Raw genomic sequence first — 20,599 nt, forward strand, 5'->3', positions numbered from 1 at the left:
CAACTACTGAGCCTGCGCGTCTGGAGCCTGTGCTCCGCAACAAGAGAGGCCGCGAGAGTGAGAGGCCCGCGCACCGCGATGAAGAGTGGCCCCCTCTTGCTGCAACTAGAGAAAGCCCTCGCACAGAAACGAAGACCCAACACAGCCAAAAATAAATAAATATTAAAAAACAAAAAAACAACCCAATTAATAAACGGGCATAAGAACTGAATAGACTTTTTCAAAAGAGGAAATGCAGATGGCCAACATACACATGAAAAGATGTTCAACATTGCTAATCATCAGGGAAACGCAAATCAAAACCACAATGAGACATCACCTCACACCTGTCATAATGGCTATCGTCAAAAAGAACACACAGGGCTTCCCTGGTGGCACAGTGGTTGAGAGTCCGCCTGCCGATGCAGGGGACACGGGTTTGTGACCCGGTCTGGGAAGATCCCACATGCCGCGGAGCGGCTGGGCCCGTGAGCCATGGCCGCTGAGCCTGCGCGTCCGGAGCCTATGCTCCGCAACGGGGGAAGCCACAGCAGTGAGAGGCCCGCGTACCGAAAAAAAAAAGAACACACATAACAAATGTTGGCCAGGATGTGCAGAAAAGGGAACCTTCGTACGCTGTTGGTGGGAATGTAAACTGGTACAGCTACTGTGGAAAACAATATGGAGGCTTCTGAAAAAAACTAAAAATGGAACTACCATCTGGCCCAGCAATTCCACTCCTGGGTATATATCCAAAAAAACCAAAAATACTCATTTGAAAAGATACATGCACCCCAACGTTCATAGCAGCATTTACAACTGATAAGGTATGGAAGCAACCTAAGTGTCCATCAGCAGATGAATGGATAAAGAAGATAGGTATATATATATATATATATATATATACACATATATATATGATGGAATACTATTCATCTATAAAAAAGAAGGAAATTTTGCCATTTGCAGCAACATGGATGGACTTGTAGGGCATTATCCTAAGTGAAATAAGTCAGAGAAACATAAATACTGTATGATATCAATTACATGTAGAATCTAAAAAATACAACAAACTAGTGAATAAAACAAAAAGAAGCAGACTCACAGATGTAGAGAACAAACCAAACTAGTGGTTACCAGTGGGGAGAGGAAAAGGGGCAGAGGCAATATAAGGGTAGGGGAAAAAAAAGGGCTATTATGGGATTGTATTAAATCATGTGTATGAAGCTTTTGCAAATTGTAAAGCACTATAGCATTTAAAGAATCTTTCATTCAATAAAAAAAAATAAGAAATTTTTTAAAATAATAATTGACAGGACATAACAATCATACAGTAGAGATGTGGGATTCAGAACCGTTGCTTTGATCTAACATTCTAAAGGAGTTAAGCTTTCTTATCACATCCAAGACTGAAAAATTTTCAAAGATTGAGGCTTTAGTTCATTTAGCAGGTTTTTTTTTTTCTTATGGAGACTATACTTCCATATATCTCTAATTTTAAAACTTGTAAAATATTTAAAATGAGATGGAGTTGCACAAATATGTTACTTTCAATTTTATTTAAATCAAATAAAGCTGTGACTGATGTGAAGAAATTGGCATAGAAACTACATGAATTAATTAACATAAAAATTTAAAGACAAAATCTTATTACCTAATTATCTTATCCTGAATAATTAAATGCAAAGGATATACATGTTAAATGGCCACAAACATGTAGGCATTACACAGTGCACATATGGAGTCATAAAACATTTTATACTGCTTTATTATAAATAATTGGAAATATTTCATTTTTCAAACCCAGGTAACAAAACAGTAAATATCATGCTTTCTTTCTTTTTTCATAATTTCCTTTTATTTTTGTATTATGAGTTGGGAAATAGTATTACTTATCAAAAGACCGGTAAAAAAAAATCTGTAGGAACACACAAAACAAAACACTCACTTTCATTCACTTAAATGAAAACAAACAAGAAGGTTTTTGGAGGGAGAGGCTAAACGCTGCTATGAAGGAGTCTCCAAGAACAGAAAAACTGTGGTATACCTGCGAATATCACTTGTAAGGCAAAACAGGTTTGTACACACACACAAAAGGTATAAACACTTGATGGTAAACTTTAAAAAATAATTTCTTAAAAATGTGAGTAGCTTTATTTTCTCAAATGGAGGAAAGCCACAAAGGAACAACAGATCAAGTCACCAGGTCTAAAATTGGTATTGTTGCCCTGATAAAAATTTTTTTTAAGAAAGGAGGCCCAATATGGATTTCAATTTTCTTATCTCATAGTACACCTCATGTTTTGATAAAAACTGTTCACTCTTGTAACCTTGGACACTTAGAGGCAGAAAGCACTTCCTGATGAAATATTGTAGTAACTTCAAATTCCCACAAAAATCTGTGCCCCAAATTCACTTAAAATAGATTATCCCATAGGAATATTTTCATTAAGAGATTTATAGCAGCTAGTAATTAGAATTTTCTTAGTCAAGTGACTATGATTAATTTTCTTTTTTGTGCATGTGTTTTCCTTAATGTATAATACAAAGTTTGCCAATTTTCTTCCCTAATGATAATGTATTAACATCAGAAATTGCCTAAGAAAACAGGGTCCAAGGGAGAAAAATATGAAGAAATAACATATTTCATAAAGTGGTATAGTAGATTTTTTTGGAAGTGTGTTTATTTGCATCAACTGTGGACAATGTTGCATATTCCAGATTAAACAGCTATTAGGTTTACTATGGATATAAACAGGCTATGTACAATGATATTTATAATTCTTCTTTCATTTTTCATAGACTTCAGAGTATGTCTTTTATAGAAACTGGAACAGAGTGAATCTGGAAAGCAAGTTTCAGTTAATTAGCAAAAATTAAATTAGCATGAAATAGGGTGAAGAATTGAAGGTAATGATTTTAAAAATAATAAAGTTACACAAGTGTACACATGCAAGAAGATACTGTAAAATGAACTGTTCCAGTTTACTTGGTTTTATTTCAACTTAATACACTCTAAAATACTGCTTTCATGTATAATATCAAAGGAAATATTAAATGCATGTATATTATTTTAAGGGCTTGATGATATATTTCACATTCTTTAAACTTTACTCAGGCTATAAATATATTTATATATCAGTCAGTTTTTAAAGTAAATGAAAACTGTAGCATGGGGGAGATCATTTTTCGCCTTATATGTCCATACTTGATTATGTCCATTTTTTCTGAAAACTGTACCAAAAAAATCAAAGAGAAATGGAGTGTTTTTCTACCTCACACTGCTATTCTTCAGGCACTATAATTCTTTATAGTTTACCAAAATGGAATTTAAATTTGAAGACGGGTTAACTGAAATCAACTAGTAAGTGTGATTTAGGAATTAGGCTTCTGAAATCCATTTAACCAACTCAGAGGACAATGCTGTTCTTCCTAAACTTTTACTAAAATTGTGCAACAGTACAAACTTATTGTTAGTAGGTTTGCAGAGAAATAACACCATTTCACTGGTGCAACACATCTTTCCCAAAGGATTATGGCAGGCCTGTTTTTATTCTTCACGTATACTCTTTTTGTTGTTGTTGTTCATCTTCTTCTTTTTCTTCGGTTTTACGTGAAATAAACCATATTTATCATCTGGTTATTATAGTTCTGTAATAAGATCCAGTAGTAGTTTGAAGCACAGCGAGCTGAACAGTTTCTTCCCTTTTTAAAGCATGACAGTGAGTGGCATTCTCTGTAGTCAAGCCATATGAACACAGTGACCCCAAGGAGAGGCTTCTGTGAAATCAAAAGGTTCCAAATTCACGGTCAAGAACCTTGGTGACTTCACATAACTGCTACTTGCTGCTGGAAGGGAGACAATATTGTTTGCTTCAGAAGTTTCCAAGCAGTTTCTCATCTGGTGGCTTCTCCAGATTTCTTGGTGGCCTTTTAAATTGCTTTTGACATTGTGCCTTCAAAAGTCCAAAGGTCGAATCATCATAGTTGTGGAACGTAAGGAGTAACTGGGCCCTTTGAAGTAATGCCACTTTATTCCATTCAGTTTTCCATGGTTCTGCCCCGCTGTATAAAACATTCCATTTAGATTGGATGGGCCACAAGCATCAAACCACCAGCCTGAAAAATTAGTTAATAACGGAAGAGAGAAGAAGGAACAATTACATAAGTAAACTGAACATTTGGAAATTAATGCCATTAACTGAGGGGAAACTTATTCATACTTATGATTATTTGCAAATAATCATAAGGAGGTATTCAATAAATATCTTCTTGGTAGTGAAATTGTTTTAAATGGTATCCAATTTAGACAGTGTACAAACAATCAGAAAGAGGAATGCTTTCATGAAAATCAGCTTTCAGTGTCACTCCATTGGGACTCAATTCGCAATGTAATGATGGGAAGCATCTGGGCTTCAAGATACGCTACAGTCAGGCCTGGATTCATACAAAGGGCAAGTAGAATGAAACCCTTAAGAGGCATTCTACCTGAAGCCTGTTATTGGGAACAGAACAATTAATAGCAATAAAGTTCAGAAGCTTAGACAACTGGTATCTAAATACAAAGAAATGTTCTCCATCTACTTCATAATTTTGCCAACAACTGGCCCTCAGCTGCTTCTGAAATTAACTGGATACCAGAAAATGACTATGAATTTGAATTGCTGTGCCCTCTCTGTAGCTTATAGCACTATGGGAAGTGTTCAGCAATAGTAGCCATATAGTTCCTATATAGCAGTATTTTTTTTCTGTGATTGTTCAAGTTCTTTCTAACGTAGTAAAAAGAAAAATGACGAGTAACGTAGAGATCCTATGCTCACATAGCTCTCTGCAAGGATAACTCAGTACTTTATTTTTTAAATGAATTAAGTTCTTAGATTTTTAGATAAAACATCATACTTTTTCTCCCTCTTCTGAAGTAACACCGCTGAAATCTTTAGGGAGAGACTTATGCCAGAGACATTCTGGCATATTTGTATTTGGATACAGTTGACCTCCCTTTGATTACAGAGTTATACCTAAGGGACTAATAGCTAAAGAAAGAGAAAGCTGTACAGCTGATGTTTAACTGTAACACGAGCATCATCTTGCAGAAACTTTAGAAGAAGTTAAATGGAGAAAAGCTAGTTCTCATTTTTCAATTTTGGAGGATGAATACAGCTGGGTTTGTTTATAAAGTCATACTAGAGGCCTAACAAGCTGTATTAATCGCTAATTCATCCTAGGAAAAAGTAAGGTATGTCAATGAATTTGGAAAGACACTATATTTAATGTTTTACCAACTGTATGCAAATAACATAGTAATTAATGCAGTCAAAACATGAGGGACAAGCAAGTTCTTATTTGGCAAGGAAGGAGAAAACTGTAAAATTTCACCTTTTTCTTCTTAAGATTAACTCCTTTAAAATTTTTTGGTAAGTATAACTAGTAAAAATATGCTATTTATATCACAAAAGGCTTTCTAATATTAGGGAATTTATTTACCCATAAGACTCTCAAAGGACAAAATGAAACTCAACTTAATTGCTTCGGTATTTTAACTTTCTCCTCCTTTCCTATGACCTTCTTGAGGCACTCTTCCATCATGTTAATGAGCCTTTCATAGTCTTTCAAATATCCACCATGGTCTCTAAAGCAAACACAGTTACTCTGCTGTCGAGAACTATTACAAATCATAGAATGATCTTCCAAGTTACATTAGGATACTCAGGGTAAAAGCGTGTGGTTTTGTTTGGTTTATAGAAAGCCATAAGAGTTCTGGAAGAGTGTGGGAAGGCAGAGGTCTGTTGGAACAGAAACCTGGCAATGAAGGGCACAGGCTGAAGGATACATTCATTGGGAAACTTTTGATGAGCTGAGGAAAGAGACAAGAAACAACAGGGGCACATGAAGGAATAGGATAAATTTATCTTATGTACATTTTCTAATGAGTAAAGTGGTGTAATGTCTATGGTAAGAACAATGGCATTTTGGAGATGTTGAAAGAAGACCAGAGTGGCTGGGTCAAAGTTAACAAGAGAAACAGTAGCCTGAAGCTGAGATGGTCTGAAGGCCAAATCACATAGTCTTTTGTTCAGTATCCTAAGAGCAATGAAAAGGCATGGTCTATGCTCCCTATACTTAGTGCTGCATCTAACGGAGTTTGCTTGACAGATGACTGGAAGGGACTACAGGCTTATTGACAGATTGACTGTTTTCTCCTTATAAACCCGCTATGGTCTGAATTAGTCTAGTTTACTAAAAAAACTATATTTGATAGACACCTGAATATATATATAGACACCTGAATATACTGTATTCATTTTTTCTTTATTTATTCATTCAGTTTGTAATTATCATGAATTGTTGTCATACAACACTCAACAAGACAGATGTGGTCCTTACCCTCGTGGAGCTTACTCCCAATGTGAGAAACAGACCAAAAAAAGTAGCAAATAAATAAAATGCCTACAAATCATGAGTATGATGATGGAGAAAAGGAAGAAGAAGAGGAGAGGGGGAGGAGGAAGTAGAGGGGGAAGTGGAGGGGCAGGAGGAGAAGGACGATAGGTGGGGAAGGAGGAGGGGGCACTTAGAATCAGGAACTATGACAGAGCATAACAGGAGACTTACTTGACTTTTCATGTTCATGGAAGAAGTTGATATTTAATGAGACCTGAAGGATGAGGAAACAGTCATGTGAAGATGGGGAAAGACTCTTCTAAGCAGAACATGGCACATGTCAATGCCATGAGGAAGAAAGGGAGCTTAGTGTTTAGGGACTAAAAGAACATCAGTGTAGTTGGTATATAGTGAACAAGGGGGAGACTTGCAGGGAATGAAGGTGGAGAAATGGCAATCTTGGTGGAAAGTTGAACAATGTGGAAAAACTTATAGTTTATCCAGGCTACTTGTCTATCATCAGGTGAACAAGCGGAACATTCTCTAGGAATGGGAACCAATATTTAACCAGGGGAACCAGATCTGACAGGTTAAATGTTTAATCGAATATTATTTAGAGCCCTCACTCTGTAAGTGTGGTCTGCCAAAGCTACCCTGAGTATATGCGGCAGCATGATGAAGGGGAGAAAATTGAAGCTAGAATCAATTCAACAAATATTAACCAATGGACAGACATAGGGGTCAGAGTTGAGTAAAACAAAATTCCTGACTTCAAGGAGTACACAATTTTGTATAGGAGAGAAACAACAAACTGTTAAAAAATGAGATAATGGCTGTTTAACAGAGATGAAGAAAATCTTAGGAACAGAGGCGGAATGCCCTGTTTGTTGGTCCATAAGGTGTACTCATCACTTGAGCTGGATGCTGAAGGATGGGTGTGAGTTCACTGGACAGAAAGAGATTTCTAAAGACATTGTGTACTCTGGGAGAGCTGGAGGGAGTGCCTGCCAGCAGCCTGGCTGGAATGCCAGTGGATAAGGGATTGGAGAATTCAGGGCTAGCAAAATAAAGAGGGTCAAGAACATGGAGGTTTTTATTGTATTTCTAGAAATATTCCTGTGGGCAACGGGGAGCCTAGAGTACCAGACCAGAAATTAGAAGATCTCGACTTTGATGCCCACTTCACCAATTAATAACTAAGGGATCTCAGGCAATAGTGTATATAATATTTGATATTTACTGAACAGTTAATATGTGTCAGGGACTCTGCTAAAATATTTATATGAATTTTCTCATTTTATTACCCAAACAGCCCTACGTGGTGTGGCAAGTACTAAAGCGAAGACACTGATGCTCAGGTAGTTTAAGGAACTTTTCCAACGTCACACAGTCACATACGTCCTCATTCCTAAGATGTGGATTATAAATGTCTAATCAACCATTTTCACAGCACAGCTGCAAGGATCATGTAAGATGGTGCACTATTAAAGCCTATAAAATCCTATCTAAGTGCTCTTTTGTAAGTTATCTAGGAAGCAGGCAGAAACATTAGAGCAGAAATAAAAAGGATTAGATCTTATCGGGGCATCACAATGATTTAATAATGAAGACCAGGTCATTAGCGCCAACATAGTTCCTTATTTGCTTGGTAGGGTTAATTAGAGGAATACAAAAATAATTTGCACCCAAATGAGTACAGTTGTTCAATGCTTGCATTGTAAAGACATGGCATTTAAGTACCTACTATGGGTTTTGTTTTCAATGATTTGTTTTTATTTCATGTGGAAATCAAAGAGGTCAAGGTGTTTATCTCTTTATCTTAAGACCAGTGGGCCATGCACACTCTGGATTATCAGAGAGCAATAGACAATAATAAAAATGATGAATTAAGATGGCAGAAAATGAAATGAAAGGGCAATTATTTCTCATGACAATTTCAGTTGTACAGTCCTTTATTAAATACTCTGAACTTGAAGGTCGCAAAAACAGTTATTTCTGTGCAAGTATTCTCTGTTTTCTCTGACAAGGAACAACAAGGAACATCTTTGTATCAAATATTTCAGTTTGTCCACTTTCTACCTCTCTTTGAAAAAATTAAGCATGACCAGGTCTTTTAAACAAAATCCTGAAAAGATGTGGTTTTAAAGCATATTTATAGAAAGCAGGCAAAAAGTACAGCAGACTCCTGGTTACTCATAGGTACCCTTAGGCATTCATAAATGATCGTATGTACTCATGGGTACTCAGAACATATGCAAGTTTGCACAGATTGAAGGTGTCCTTGTGAACATATAGAGGAGTGTATGCCTGGGTTACAGTTCCTCTCTGATAAGATACCAAATAGCTGAATTATATATCTTATACAATCCTGGGGAAATATTAACGCTGTACTTTGTTCTGTAAGTGCCTGGGAATAACAGATGAGCAATATCTTAAAGAAGTTAATCTAGAAGAGGCACTTTAAGCTTAAAAGAACTCAGTGATGCAAGCAAAGATGGAAGAAAGCAGCAGCTTCCGTCTGCTGTTGGGACAACTGATAAAATGTCTTAAATGTTTTAAGATTGGCAATTGCTGAGATTTACTTTGCCAAGCATTTTTCTTTATAACCTGTAACCTCATGTATATTTTAATAAGAAATCTGAGATGCATGTTTCTAATCCATTTACACTTAACTCATTAAAATTTAGTTTTGTAATAACTATCTCGGGCTTCCGAGGCCTTTAAAAATCATTTTAGTCTTTTATCTTTGAAGCAGAAAATTCACATTTTAACACCAATAAATGAAACTTTGCCCAGAAAACAGGAACTTGATTCTAAACTCTGTACTCAGGAAGTTCAAATTTATTTGAAAGTCAGGAAACCTAACTCAAATTCTTCTTATCCTAAACAAAATGTCTCTCAACACTTCTTTTCTAAGGTAAAAAGTACAGCAAAATAAAAAGATATATCTGTGGTTATGGAATTCTTTCACTCATTTTCAATGCACGCATTCTAATCAGCAATAAGCAAAAGAACCTGCACAGAGAATAAGAATTTTCCTCTTTGATAGTGATAAAGGATGACTAAGTTATAGCGATAAAGGATGACTAGCTAGTGACTAAGGATGAGGCTGAAAAAAACTGATTGATGCCATAGTTATCAACGGGATCATCATGAAAATCACTCGCTGAGTTCACGTGTACAAATTCAGCCCTACCAATAACTAGCCTCAAGGAGCAGCTGCATGTCCTTGTGTGCGGGAGGCAAAGGACCTTTCCAGAGGTCTGCATTCCTTCTGTCATTTCATTCTACATCCCCTTCGAGTCTAGCACTTGGCTTTTTTTCCTTTCTCTTCTTTTTGTTCCATAGATTAAAAGTTGTTTATCCTGGCTGATAATCTTGAATTCATTTAAATGCTTTAGGTATTCTCTTACTGCCTCTTTCCTCCCTTGAACTTCATTTTACTTTCAACCACGTTTAAATGAGGAAATCCTTGTGAAAATGTGCTGCAAACAGTAAAACAGAGCTAAATTCTTGTCTTTGAATGCCATTCCTTTTAAGAGTGGCAGCAGAAGGAGTGGATAAGGTAATGGCTTATCTGGAGCTCGAGTTCAAATCTTACTTCTGACATTAATTCTGTGACCTTAGCCAACTTATCTAACTCTTCCATATCTCAATTCTTGCCAAAGATCTGTATTTCAAAGGATTTATGGAAGTGTCATATAAGTTATTAAATATAAGTCAATGGTAATGAAGAAATGACCATTACACACTAAGAGTGCAATAGATATTCACTGTATTATTTATTATTAGAGTAAAATATAAACAAAATTGGTTATTTCTCATCCACTGTCAATTATTAACCTTTGGTGGCAGCCTGGCGCTATAGGCCTATCAGTTCTGATTCACCTTTTTCCAAACTGATCTTTTAAAAGATATTTTCCGACATTATTTGTTCTTTTTCCAATAAGTGAAAACTTCCTCCCACAAAAAAGGAGTATAGTCCTAAATTTTGCACTTAGGCTGTTCAACTTTATTTGAAAGTTACAAACTTAACACTCAAAGTTTTCCAATTTGGAGTTTAGTCTTCTGGGGTTTGGTTATTCTTAAAATTCAGTCCTAGTCTTCAATATTCATCCCTTTGTTCCATGTTTGTGCATGCAAATTCATATATACATACTTAGGCATTTTAAATCTAAGTTCACAAAAAAGTCACATTCATACTCACATTGATTTATTTCTATGTCTTCTCACCAGGATCATTTGTGACTTTACAATGTCCTTTCAGAGTCTCTGATAGCAAATTCATTCATTTAATCAATATTTATCAAGCACATCCTATGTGCCAGGCACTGTGCTAGGCACTGAGGATACAGTGGTGCAGAGCATGATGTCCCTGTCTTCAAGAACTGTACATTTTTGTGGAATAGGCTTAGAGATTATGTACTAAATAAGAAATTGCTTTGAAATAAAGTAATGCAATGTAGATTTCTGTGGTCAACCTTAAATTATCCATATGGATCTTTTCTCTCAACATTTTTTGCCTTAAAACCCAGGGAATGCCAGTTATCTGACAATGGTTAGCAGATCCTTCCTGGGTTATCAGAAACTCTAAGATGATTGTATTTTCCCAAAGATCTTGTCACTTCAACCAGTTAGAGAGGCTGTTAATTTCTTTCATTTTCTTTGTCTTCTTCAAGGTTATATAGCAGGCAAGGAAAGTATTTATCAACTCTCTACTGCTAGCATCTGGTAAGTTCCAGGGTGTACTAAGAACTTATGTGTATGACTTTATCCCGTCTTTTAGAATTGAACTGACAATGTCCTTTGTTAGCTTTAGCAAAGTCTTGTCTGTTGGTTGACATAGTTTATGCGTGGGAAAAGAGATGAGTTTTTACCACAACAGATTCTTTCTGCAGAAGGTTAGGTCACATTTTTACATAGCTTTTATATTATATACCAAATAAGAAAATTGTGTTGAAAGAAAAGGTAAGGAAAAGAATGTAAAACAATACCATGTTTTGTTAGGATTTTTTGTTGTTGTTTTTTTTTTAAATTTTTGGTTGGCAACCTTTAGTAATTGTAGTTACTAACAGACTTTTAGAAAAATTTATTTTGAATTGGTACGAAAGACCATGTTTTCTTTGAATGTGAAGTTTGTTTTGATTGTGACAATCTAATGAGAAAAGGTTTTAATTTTCATAATTTTAGAGTCATAGATTTTTCTGCATATTTATGTTTATATACAACAAATCCATACAAACAAAAGCATGAATTGAATGATATTACATTTTCATTTTCTAAATGTTAAATAATAGAGAAAACATTAAGTTTTTAATGAAACTGATTCCTTTCTTTGGGCTCAGGAGGGCACAAGAAGGGCTCTCCTGTGGGACTAAGAAAATATTTCCTATAATCACCTCTTAAATTTATCCCTCCCACTACTGAAATATATAGATTTGTTGTAATATCCTATATAAAGGGGGAAACTTAAGGAGAAAACTTACAAATTTTCTTGCGGTCAATGAATCACAGAACACAGATATTTCTGGCTTATAAATGTATGCTGACAAATCATCACTAATGATTAATTAAGATGTCAGTTCCATAGAAAATGTGTGTGGCAATTTCGATCTTGAAATATATGGTTTGGTCCCATAAGAAATGTGTAATGAAACAAAAATTATTCAATATTTAAATTGGATGGAAGAATTTCTGGTAAGGTAGAAATAGGTACATATCCTTCTGGGGAAGGAGGTATAAAACATTGTGGTGTCCATTTCTATTGATGCAAATATGCTTTTTAAGTCCGATAATACCTCCTTTCCACTAACAATTTACTATGAACTACAACCCATGCACTGAAAAATAATGTTACCTGTTTTTCTCTACTGTAGCCACAATGAGTACATGGAATAATAAAATCATAGAACCAGAAGAAAATGTGAGAGACAATCTTATCTAGACCCACAACTATAGGGATGGGCATACGTAAACTCTTTCAGATAAATACCTTTCTATTCTCTTCTTAAGGTGTTCATAACTAGACATGCACAATCCTTCCTGGCAACTCACTCCAGCCTTTGATCCCTGGACACTCCATCTAAAGTCGCTTTCCCCTTCCTTCGATAACTCTGTCACCTGTTACATTTTGTCCCTAGAACTTGTTATGACTTGAAATTGTGTTATTTATTGTTCGCTTTTTGCTGATGGTCTTCCTCAATAGATGCGAGCTCTATTCTGTCTTGCTCATTTTTCTCATAGTTGTTGACTCTTAACAAGTTACTCATTAAAAATATGTTACGTTGATAGAAGGAAGTTAAGAAGTTAGGATGTTAGGAAAGAAGGAAGAAAGGCCAAAATGTTCTACCTATGTCTAGCTGAAATACCTTCTGCTTTCAATTATGCCTATCTCCTGTTTTTCAGTCTTTGACAGATAAGGGTAACAATGATACCACATTCTCCAACAAAAATCCCTCCATGTACTTGAAGAAAACTATTTAGGACAGTTAAGCAGGCAATAAATCTTACTTTACCCTTAATTCCTTTTAGAAGAAACAATGGAAAATATATAAATAAACAAGATAAAACAAAGCTTTAATTGATGATGACAGAGAACTAAGAATTATTAGTTTCAAGGAGTATGAAATCTCTCTGCTTAAAAGAGACTATTTTTAAAAAAAGAGGAAAAATAATCAGACAGAGAAAATGGTTCTAAGGGGAACTATGACAGAGAATAAACAGTGGGGGGGGGCAGTAACTAAGTAGGACATAAATTCCAGATAATACTCAAGTTACCTGGACTGTCATTGACATTCATCCTTATGTTCTCCAGTTCTTAGCTATCTAAATTCCACATATTAGTTTTGCAGAGTGAATAGATTTGCAAGACCTGGATTCTTTCAAAAGGATATTTGATAGGGTAATGGCATTTATTACAAAAACACATTTACTTAGACTATTCCAGCCCAAGCAATAAGTGGAAATTTTTTCTCCCCAACATATGTGTTTATTGGTGGCTAAGAAGCAGGTCCAAGAATGATTATGGATGAAGGAACATGACAAAGTTCAATCATTTGAAGCAGAAATAAAATCACAAACCTGAGCAATGAAGTTTTCTCATCAACAACCAAGAGATGCAGTTTCCTCTTTGCTTTGCTCTATATTTTCATTATTATGACAGGAATATGAGCAGATTGGAACACTATTCTAAGTAAACATTTGAAAGATTTTACTGTTGGTCTTTCATGTGTTGTATTTATTTGGTAAGAAAAATTATCTGTAAAAACAGACATGGATAAAATGAAGTGTACTTCTATATTAAAATAGGCAGAAAACTGGACAATCAAAGTCCTTCTGTCTTTATATAAAGTTGCTGACAGTTTCATTTATGGGATCATGGAGGTAATGAAAAGAAATATTTTCTTTCAGGAAAAAAGTTCAAAACCTAACCTCTGGGTACCATGTAAAAAAATATGCTAAGTTTTAACAACTGCTTCGGGGGAGGGGGCCATACAATTGCATATAGAAGAATTTTTAACTATTGGATGAGGTTGAATGTGATGCCAAAATGGCATGTTTAAAGCTTAAGGAGAAGGATATAACAGAGGCAGAATCATAACAGGCTGGCTTTGGTAATACTAGGGCTGGTTTCACGTTGAAAAGATGTTACTATAAGTGGAATGGATGGGAATCAGTATGGAATGTGATTTGGTAGTGGTAGTAATGGAGGGACCGGGAATGGGGATGAAGGTGGAAAGAGTTCTCCAAAACTTTCCCTCTATACTCTTCCACGCTCTGTTAATTGATAAGAAAAATGTCAACCTTATGATTCATTTCATTGGTTTCAAAATTTGAAAGTGACTTCAAGGGTTCCAAGATGGTTATTCATTCACTCATGCACCACATATTTTATTGAGATCCTATGTGCCACAATCTACTGAGCTAGATGTTAAGGATAAAATGGTGAACATCTACTTAATTTTGTTTTCCTTGTGTACAAAATGGAGATTTGAGTTTTTCTCCTTATCTCAGAGTTGGTTTGGAATTCAAGGAAGATAGTATAACATATTCAGTAACAGGTAATAATATGTAATAATAATGATAGTAATATCATATTTGGAGAAGTAAAATTTTAGATTTAAAGAGTTTTTTCCTTATTAGCATGAAAACATGTTTTGTTGTAGGGTAACACAGAGAGAGAATTAGAACAGTTGAAGGTGGGAATGATTACTATTCCATTAAGAGAGGGAAACAACACTAAAACTGTAAGAAGACAAACACTGAAGAAAAAGCTTCCTTTATAATTTTATTTGGTGCCAACTCCTTTTTTGCCTGTAACATTTTTGAGCTATATCATTTGCCATCAGGTTTTAGTTCAGTGTTTCTTAGACTTCAATCAGTCATTTATCAACTTATTCACAGTTTTTGCCATGCCCATTTACAACTTTTATTAATATTTAATATTTTTCTTTAAATTAATTAGTTAAATATCAAATATTTGTGAATCCTTTTTAAAATGAAGTTTATATCGTTCCTTTAAAGAGGAAATCAGTACCACTTACTATAATAAAAGTAGACGTAACACTCAACAAAATTAAAACAAAATCATTCTATTTAATTCTAGGTAGGTGCCATTGCCTAACCAAGGCCCTTCAGCTGAGGCTGAAGAGTTTGTTCTTTCTTTGCTAAGAAAGGTAATTATTGAGTAAGTGCTAAAGAAGTATTATAGATAAGCTAGTACTAAACTGAGAATTCCTCTTTGACACAATCAGAAGCCTAGAAAAGTATTTAAAAAGTGCAAAAGGATTAACTTTCTTACTCAGTGATACAATATTATTTAATGGTATCTGCTATCTCCTATACCAGCTCAAATGTCTTGCAGAGGTCAATACCTTATAATGTAAAGCCCTGGTATAGCTACTCTGAATTGTATAACTTTATATCTAGCTACACCTCTTTATTTTTCTTACTCCATTTCAACAGAATGGTCAATGAACTCTATTACACAGTTGTAAAGCATTTTGTAAGAAATTTTGGCTTTTTGTTTTTTCTGTATGCTGAATCCTCAAATTGCTGTTCATTCCACTATGGGTATCATTATGAGTATTTAGAAGGCAGAACAACTGGGACTTTAAGAGGCTCAAGAGTTTATTCAGAACCAGGCTTAGCACACCCTCACCATAAATGCTGGGGGAGGAGGCAAACTTCTAAATACGCTAGCAATGTCTTGCACAAGAACATATGGTAAATTAGTGGGCAGAACAAAATGATCTCTAGGGACTTGCTCTTAAGTTTCCTGACCAGAAGATCATAGTCTTTTCTCATAGATAAGAAACCTCAAGCCTCAAACCAATGAGACATAACTCAGAGAAAGGCCCCGTAGGACTTACCTCCTGTTAGCATGAGGGCACATTTGCACATGCAGTTGTCATTATCAGCATCTTTAGTGCTGAAATCAGCACCGTGTAAGATCAGGCTGCTCTGCTTTCCTGCTGTCCCAGTGTGACCCTTTAAATACAACCTGAAGTTAAAAAAAAAGAAAGATAAGCCATTCAACAGAGTAACAGAACCCAGAAGACTGGTTTGCTGAATGTTCGCCTTGTTCATCAGTTTCTCCCTTCTCTGAATTCAGCCCTTCCAACAAACTGGTATAAGACCAAAGCTCCCTGAACAGAAAGAAAGAGAGAGAAGGGGTTGGGGGGGAAGAGAATGAAGGAAGGAAAGAAGGAAGGAAGGAAGGAAGGAAGGAAGGAAGGAAGGACATCAAACTACATATAGGTAAAATTCTCTGTGGCTTGTGTGCTTGATGTTTATTTTACTATGCATACTTAAACTCATATGGTTTTCTGATAATGTAGGATCCACAAAAGGAATATGAGTTTATTTTATTAGTACAAGTATTGATCTCTAAACAAAAAATGCCCTGTAGAGTGTCACTATAGCATATATCACTGTGTTAATATTGAATATTGATGATGTGCTAAAGGAGGACTTACTCTGTGCCAAGCATCCTGCTAAATGCTTTCCGGCTGTTATTTAATTTTTATATTAAATCCGTGATTCAGGTATCAATATCAAAATTTTGCATACCAAGGCTCAGAGAGGCTAAATAAGCTGGAATTTCACTATGGTTGACTTTAAAATCCAAGCTCTTATTAGTCATTATGTATTCACTGAACAAATATTTCTTAAGCACATACTATATACCAGAAATTGTTCTAAGCACTTAAGATATATCAGCAAACAAAACAGACAGAAAGCCATGCCCTCGAGGGACCTACATTCTGGTGGTATTCCTAAAACTAAGTTCAAAACCCCAACTGTTTAACCTCAAAAATGGCATTCTTCAAAGACCCTGCTTTACTCTCTAGAAACATTTCTTTTTTTTTTTTTTTTTTTTTTTGCGGTATGCGGGCCTCTCACTGTTGTGGCCTCTCCTGTTGCGGAGCACAGGCTCCGGATGTGCAGGCTCAGCAGCCATGGCTCATGGGCCTAGCCGCTCTGCGGCATGTGGGATCTTCCCAGACCAGGGCACGAACCCGTGTCCCCTGCATTGGCAGGCGGACTCTCAACCACTGCGCCACCGGGGAAGCCCCAAGCTTACATTTTAAAACTCTGAGAGTCAGGCTAAAAGTCACTGGTGATGCAAAACTGTAGAATTTCTAACTGGGAATTCACATTTTACGTTGTAGGCAGCCCATGTGGAGGTGGGTTTCAACAGGGCAAAGTAAGGTGAGAGGTTACCAAAGGGAGTCCTAGGACATGTTACCTGGGTGAATTCACCACCTTCTAGATCTGGTCTGCAGTTATAATTTGATAACTTTCTCAGCCTCTCAGAGACAGACATACACTTGCAAAACTAAGGGGGACTTATGTCAGGTCTCCATTTACAGTCAAAATAAAGGGCCCAGTCTCATGGTCTCCTTAGAGGGAGTTTCACATAGAAAGCCAAATTATAATCAGAAAGTTGCTTGCTTGGTGAACACAGAATCAGAGTCTGGGGGAAGATGAATGATTTCAAAATTAAGTAGCTATGACTCTGCTGGCCTGAAATCTCCCTCTCCACTGGGAGTGGGTAAATTTAGCCCACAGGCACTTTTGCAAGAGGGATGCTAATTCCAACTCTGATTCTTGGATTCTCTATAAACTGTGATGACTTTCCTTCTTATTGACTTAAGGTAAGTCAATACCATTTTCCCTGCAGTAGCTTTAAGCTCACTAATGGGGATAGATTTTCCAGGACAGAGTGATTTTCTACACTGTATTTTGCAGGTAATTTAGCACAAATGTTGAGTTGATATTAACTGAGTGACTGCTATGTGCTGAATATAGTTTATACTTTTATATGAGGGTTATAATTCAAGCTTCATAATTTACAATGGTTTCTTTGTGTTACCAAGGCAACAGGAATGCATAATTATAAATTTAGGAGGTAGAGAAAAGCAAAAAGAAAATAAAAAGTAACCCAAATCTCATCTCCAAATATAACTACTCTTGACATTATGGTTTATATACACTTAGTCTTTTCCTTGTTTTTTTCCCTCTTCAAATAGAAAATATTATTTATATTTAAGTATACATGTAATACTTGATCATATTCTATAAACATTTTGAACAGTGCCAGTAAAGCTTCTGCCCACAGGCCCATCTCATTTACCACTCTAGAAGTAATCACTTATGTCAATTTTGTACCCTTTAAAACAGTTTCTTCTCATGTATAAACACAAATGGAATCATACTTCACATGCTTTTTAACAGTGTTTTCATACATGATTTTATGACTATGTTTCCATGTCGTTACATATTCTTCTCCAACATAATCTGGCAGCTATTGTATGACTATACCATCAATTGTCACAGGTTTAAGGGTGCCTTTACATATCTCTAAATATGTATGCAAGTATGTACGGTAGGGTTAGAATAAATTGTAGAAGAAACATCTACAATGTTTTGTCCTGACCTTCACCAGTACAGAACTCATCAACAATGTATGTTAGGGTCTGTGAGTAAAAGGAGACATTTTTCCAGATCCACTTAATCAAGACTTGAAGGTCAGTCGTCTAGTCCTGGCAGCTCTTCTCTGTATTATTAAAAAAGTCTCACAACTGGTCTCAATGTCTTAAGCTTAGCTCCTTCTACTTCCCCCTAAAATCCATTCTCCATGTGGCTCATTCAAAACATGCCTCTCATCGTCATTCCTCTGCTCTGGTTAAAAGCCCTCAGTTGTTCTCCCAGCACATGAAAGATACAGTCCAAGTTCCTTATTGTGGTTTATGAGGACTCTGAAGATCTAGCCCTTGTTTACTTCCTCCCACACCAACCCCACACCTCCCATCTCTTACTTCCTGCACACATACATAATGATCCAGGCTTACCAAACACTTGTTCTCTCAAAGCATCACATTCTCATTCCTCTGTCCCCTTTCCCAGGAAGGCCCTTCCCTGGAAGGCCTTTCTAACTGCTGAATTCCTACTCATCCTTTAAGATTCATTTCAAGTATGATCTCAAAGAACATCAGGTGGATACCTTTATGATGAAACTTAGTGTGCTTTATTTTAGTTGTCTTTTTACTTGTCTTCTCTCATAATAAACTGTGAGCTCTTTGAGGCATAAGCTGTGTCTTACTCAACTCTGAATCACCAGAATCTAGAACAAACAGCGTCTGATACTGAGGAAAGGCTCAACATTCACTGAATAAAGAAATTATGGATGTGAACTAATGACGGGTATAATCAATTTTCAGTAGGCTGAAGGTAGCAAGTAAAATCAGACCCAAATATCAATAATCCTAATAACCAAAATATACCTGGGCCATATTTTCAGAAGGATAGTTTTTGCATCTCATTTAGCTAGGTACTCAACATCCCATTTCCTTGTCAACCAACTGAAATAATTAAAAATTACACAGACACATACACCCTTCTTGATCTTTCCAGTTCTGTTTTTGTTCTCATTTTCTCAGACTCCAGAATATGAAAACATGTCTGATATATTATGCGAGTAGAATAAATGAAGAAAACTTATGTCTTCTTATTAGTTCTTATGTTTTATTGAATGACTTATTTGTATTGTGTGCATACCCAACTGATATCAGAGAACAAATTCAAAATGAAAATATGCTTATGGTAAATTCTTCAGCTAAAATTATTTTGAAAAAAAGTAAAAGCCAAATAAGGTATAAAATATTTCCTTAAGGGCCTGCCCAGATTAGGGATCTTGAAAACAAGAAGCAGAAGCATAGAGAGTCCCAAGATAGTGCAATGTAAATACCACAACATATTGGTTGCAATGATATAAAAGTAGAAGTGAAGGGTGGGCAAAATGGGTGTAGGTGGTCAAAAGGTACTAACTTCCAGTTACAAAATAAATAAATCCTGGGAATGCAATGTACAACATGGTGATTATAATTAATAATACTGTGTTGTATATTGGTAAGTTGTTAGGAGAATAGATCTGAAAAGTTTCACCTCAAGGAAAAAAAATTTAACTATGTGTGGTGATGGATGCTAACTAGACTTATTGTGGTGATTATTTTGCAATATATACATATATGCATATATTAAATCATTATGCTGTACACCTGAAACTAATATAATGTTATCTGTCAATTATATCTCAGTAAAAAAAAAAAAGTAGAGGAGATCAGTATTTTGAGGAACAGTGGATTTTTTCACCATACAAGACTGAGTAGAACGTGTAATTTATATAGAGTAGTATTCATCCCTTCTATGTTTATATCCTTAACATGTTGCAGGCAGCTGCTTATGCTCTTCTAAGGAAGAGTTGTTCTCTTCCACTGGGAAATAGAGATGGCATTTCTTAAAAATAATTTTTCTCAACACTAGTTTAAGCAATTTACAGATGAGCCCAATTATGCTTCTGTGGAATCCCACAAGGATTCTGGGAGTAACAGTGTAGTCAAGGATAGGTCCTCTGCACAGTTAAGGGGCTCATTCTTTCTTACCTAGCACAGAATAGCAATTATTGACACAAAGCCAACAACTGTAGCTGGTTATCTGATAGGGACAGACTAAGAGCTGGCCATTCACTAATGCCAAGTATTTTTTCGAATTAGATAAGAAAACTTATTTGAATTGAGGCTCAAACAGAATATTTATGTGGTTATTTTTATTAATGGTTCTGGTTAATTTCTAAAATATGTATAATTAACTATCCATGACTTTCTCTATTCTGATAATGGAACATCACTTTACAAAAGAAAAGTCAATACACAGAAGGGGCAAAGTCAGCTTTGCA

General features: G+C 35.7%; 1 protein-coding gene across 2 annotated transcripts in view; it reads right to left on the reverse strand.

Annotated features, from left to right (window-relative positions):
* Positions 1–1,523: 1,523 nt before the first annotated feature.
* The window catches only part of ANGPT1 (angiopoietin 1), a 250,606-nt gene continuing 231,530 nt past the window's right edge, over positions 1,524–20,599 (reverse strand). Inside the window, exons 8-9 of one of the 2 annotated variants that reach the window (XM_027131602.1) lie at positions 15,732–15,862; positions 1,524–4,098 (exon numbers count right to left, since the gene is read on the reverse strand). In XM_027131602.1, the coding sequence (XP_026987403.1) occupies positions 3,938–4,098; positions 15,732–15,862 (292 nt within the window). In that variant the 3' untranslated portion in view covers positions 1,524–3,937. The remainder of the gene's footprint in view (positions 4,099–15,731; positions 15,863–20,599) is intronic. The other variant, XM_027131603.1, reaches the window with a different exon arrangement.

This window comes from Aethalodelphis obliquidens, unplaced genomic scaffold, assembly GCF_003676395.1.
Source record: "Aethalodelphis obliquidens isolate GAN/ISIS:26980383/991018 unplaced genomic scaffold, ASM367639v1 scaffold39, whole genome shotgun sequence".
In the NCBI taxonomy this organism is placed as follows: domain Eukaryota; kingdom Metazoa; phylum Chordata; class Mammalia; order Artiodactyla; family Delphinidae; genus Aethalodelphis; species Aethalodelphis obliquidens.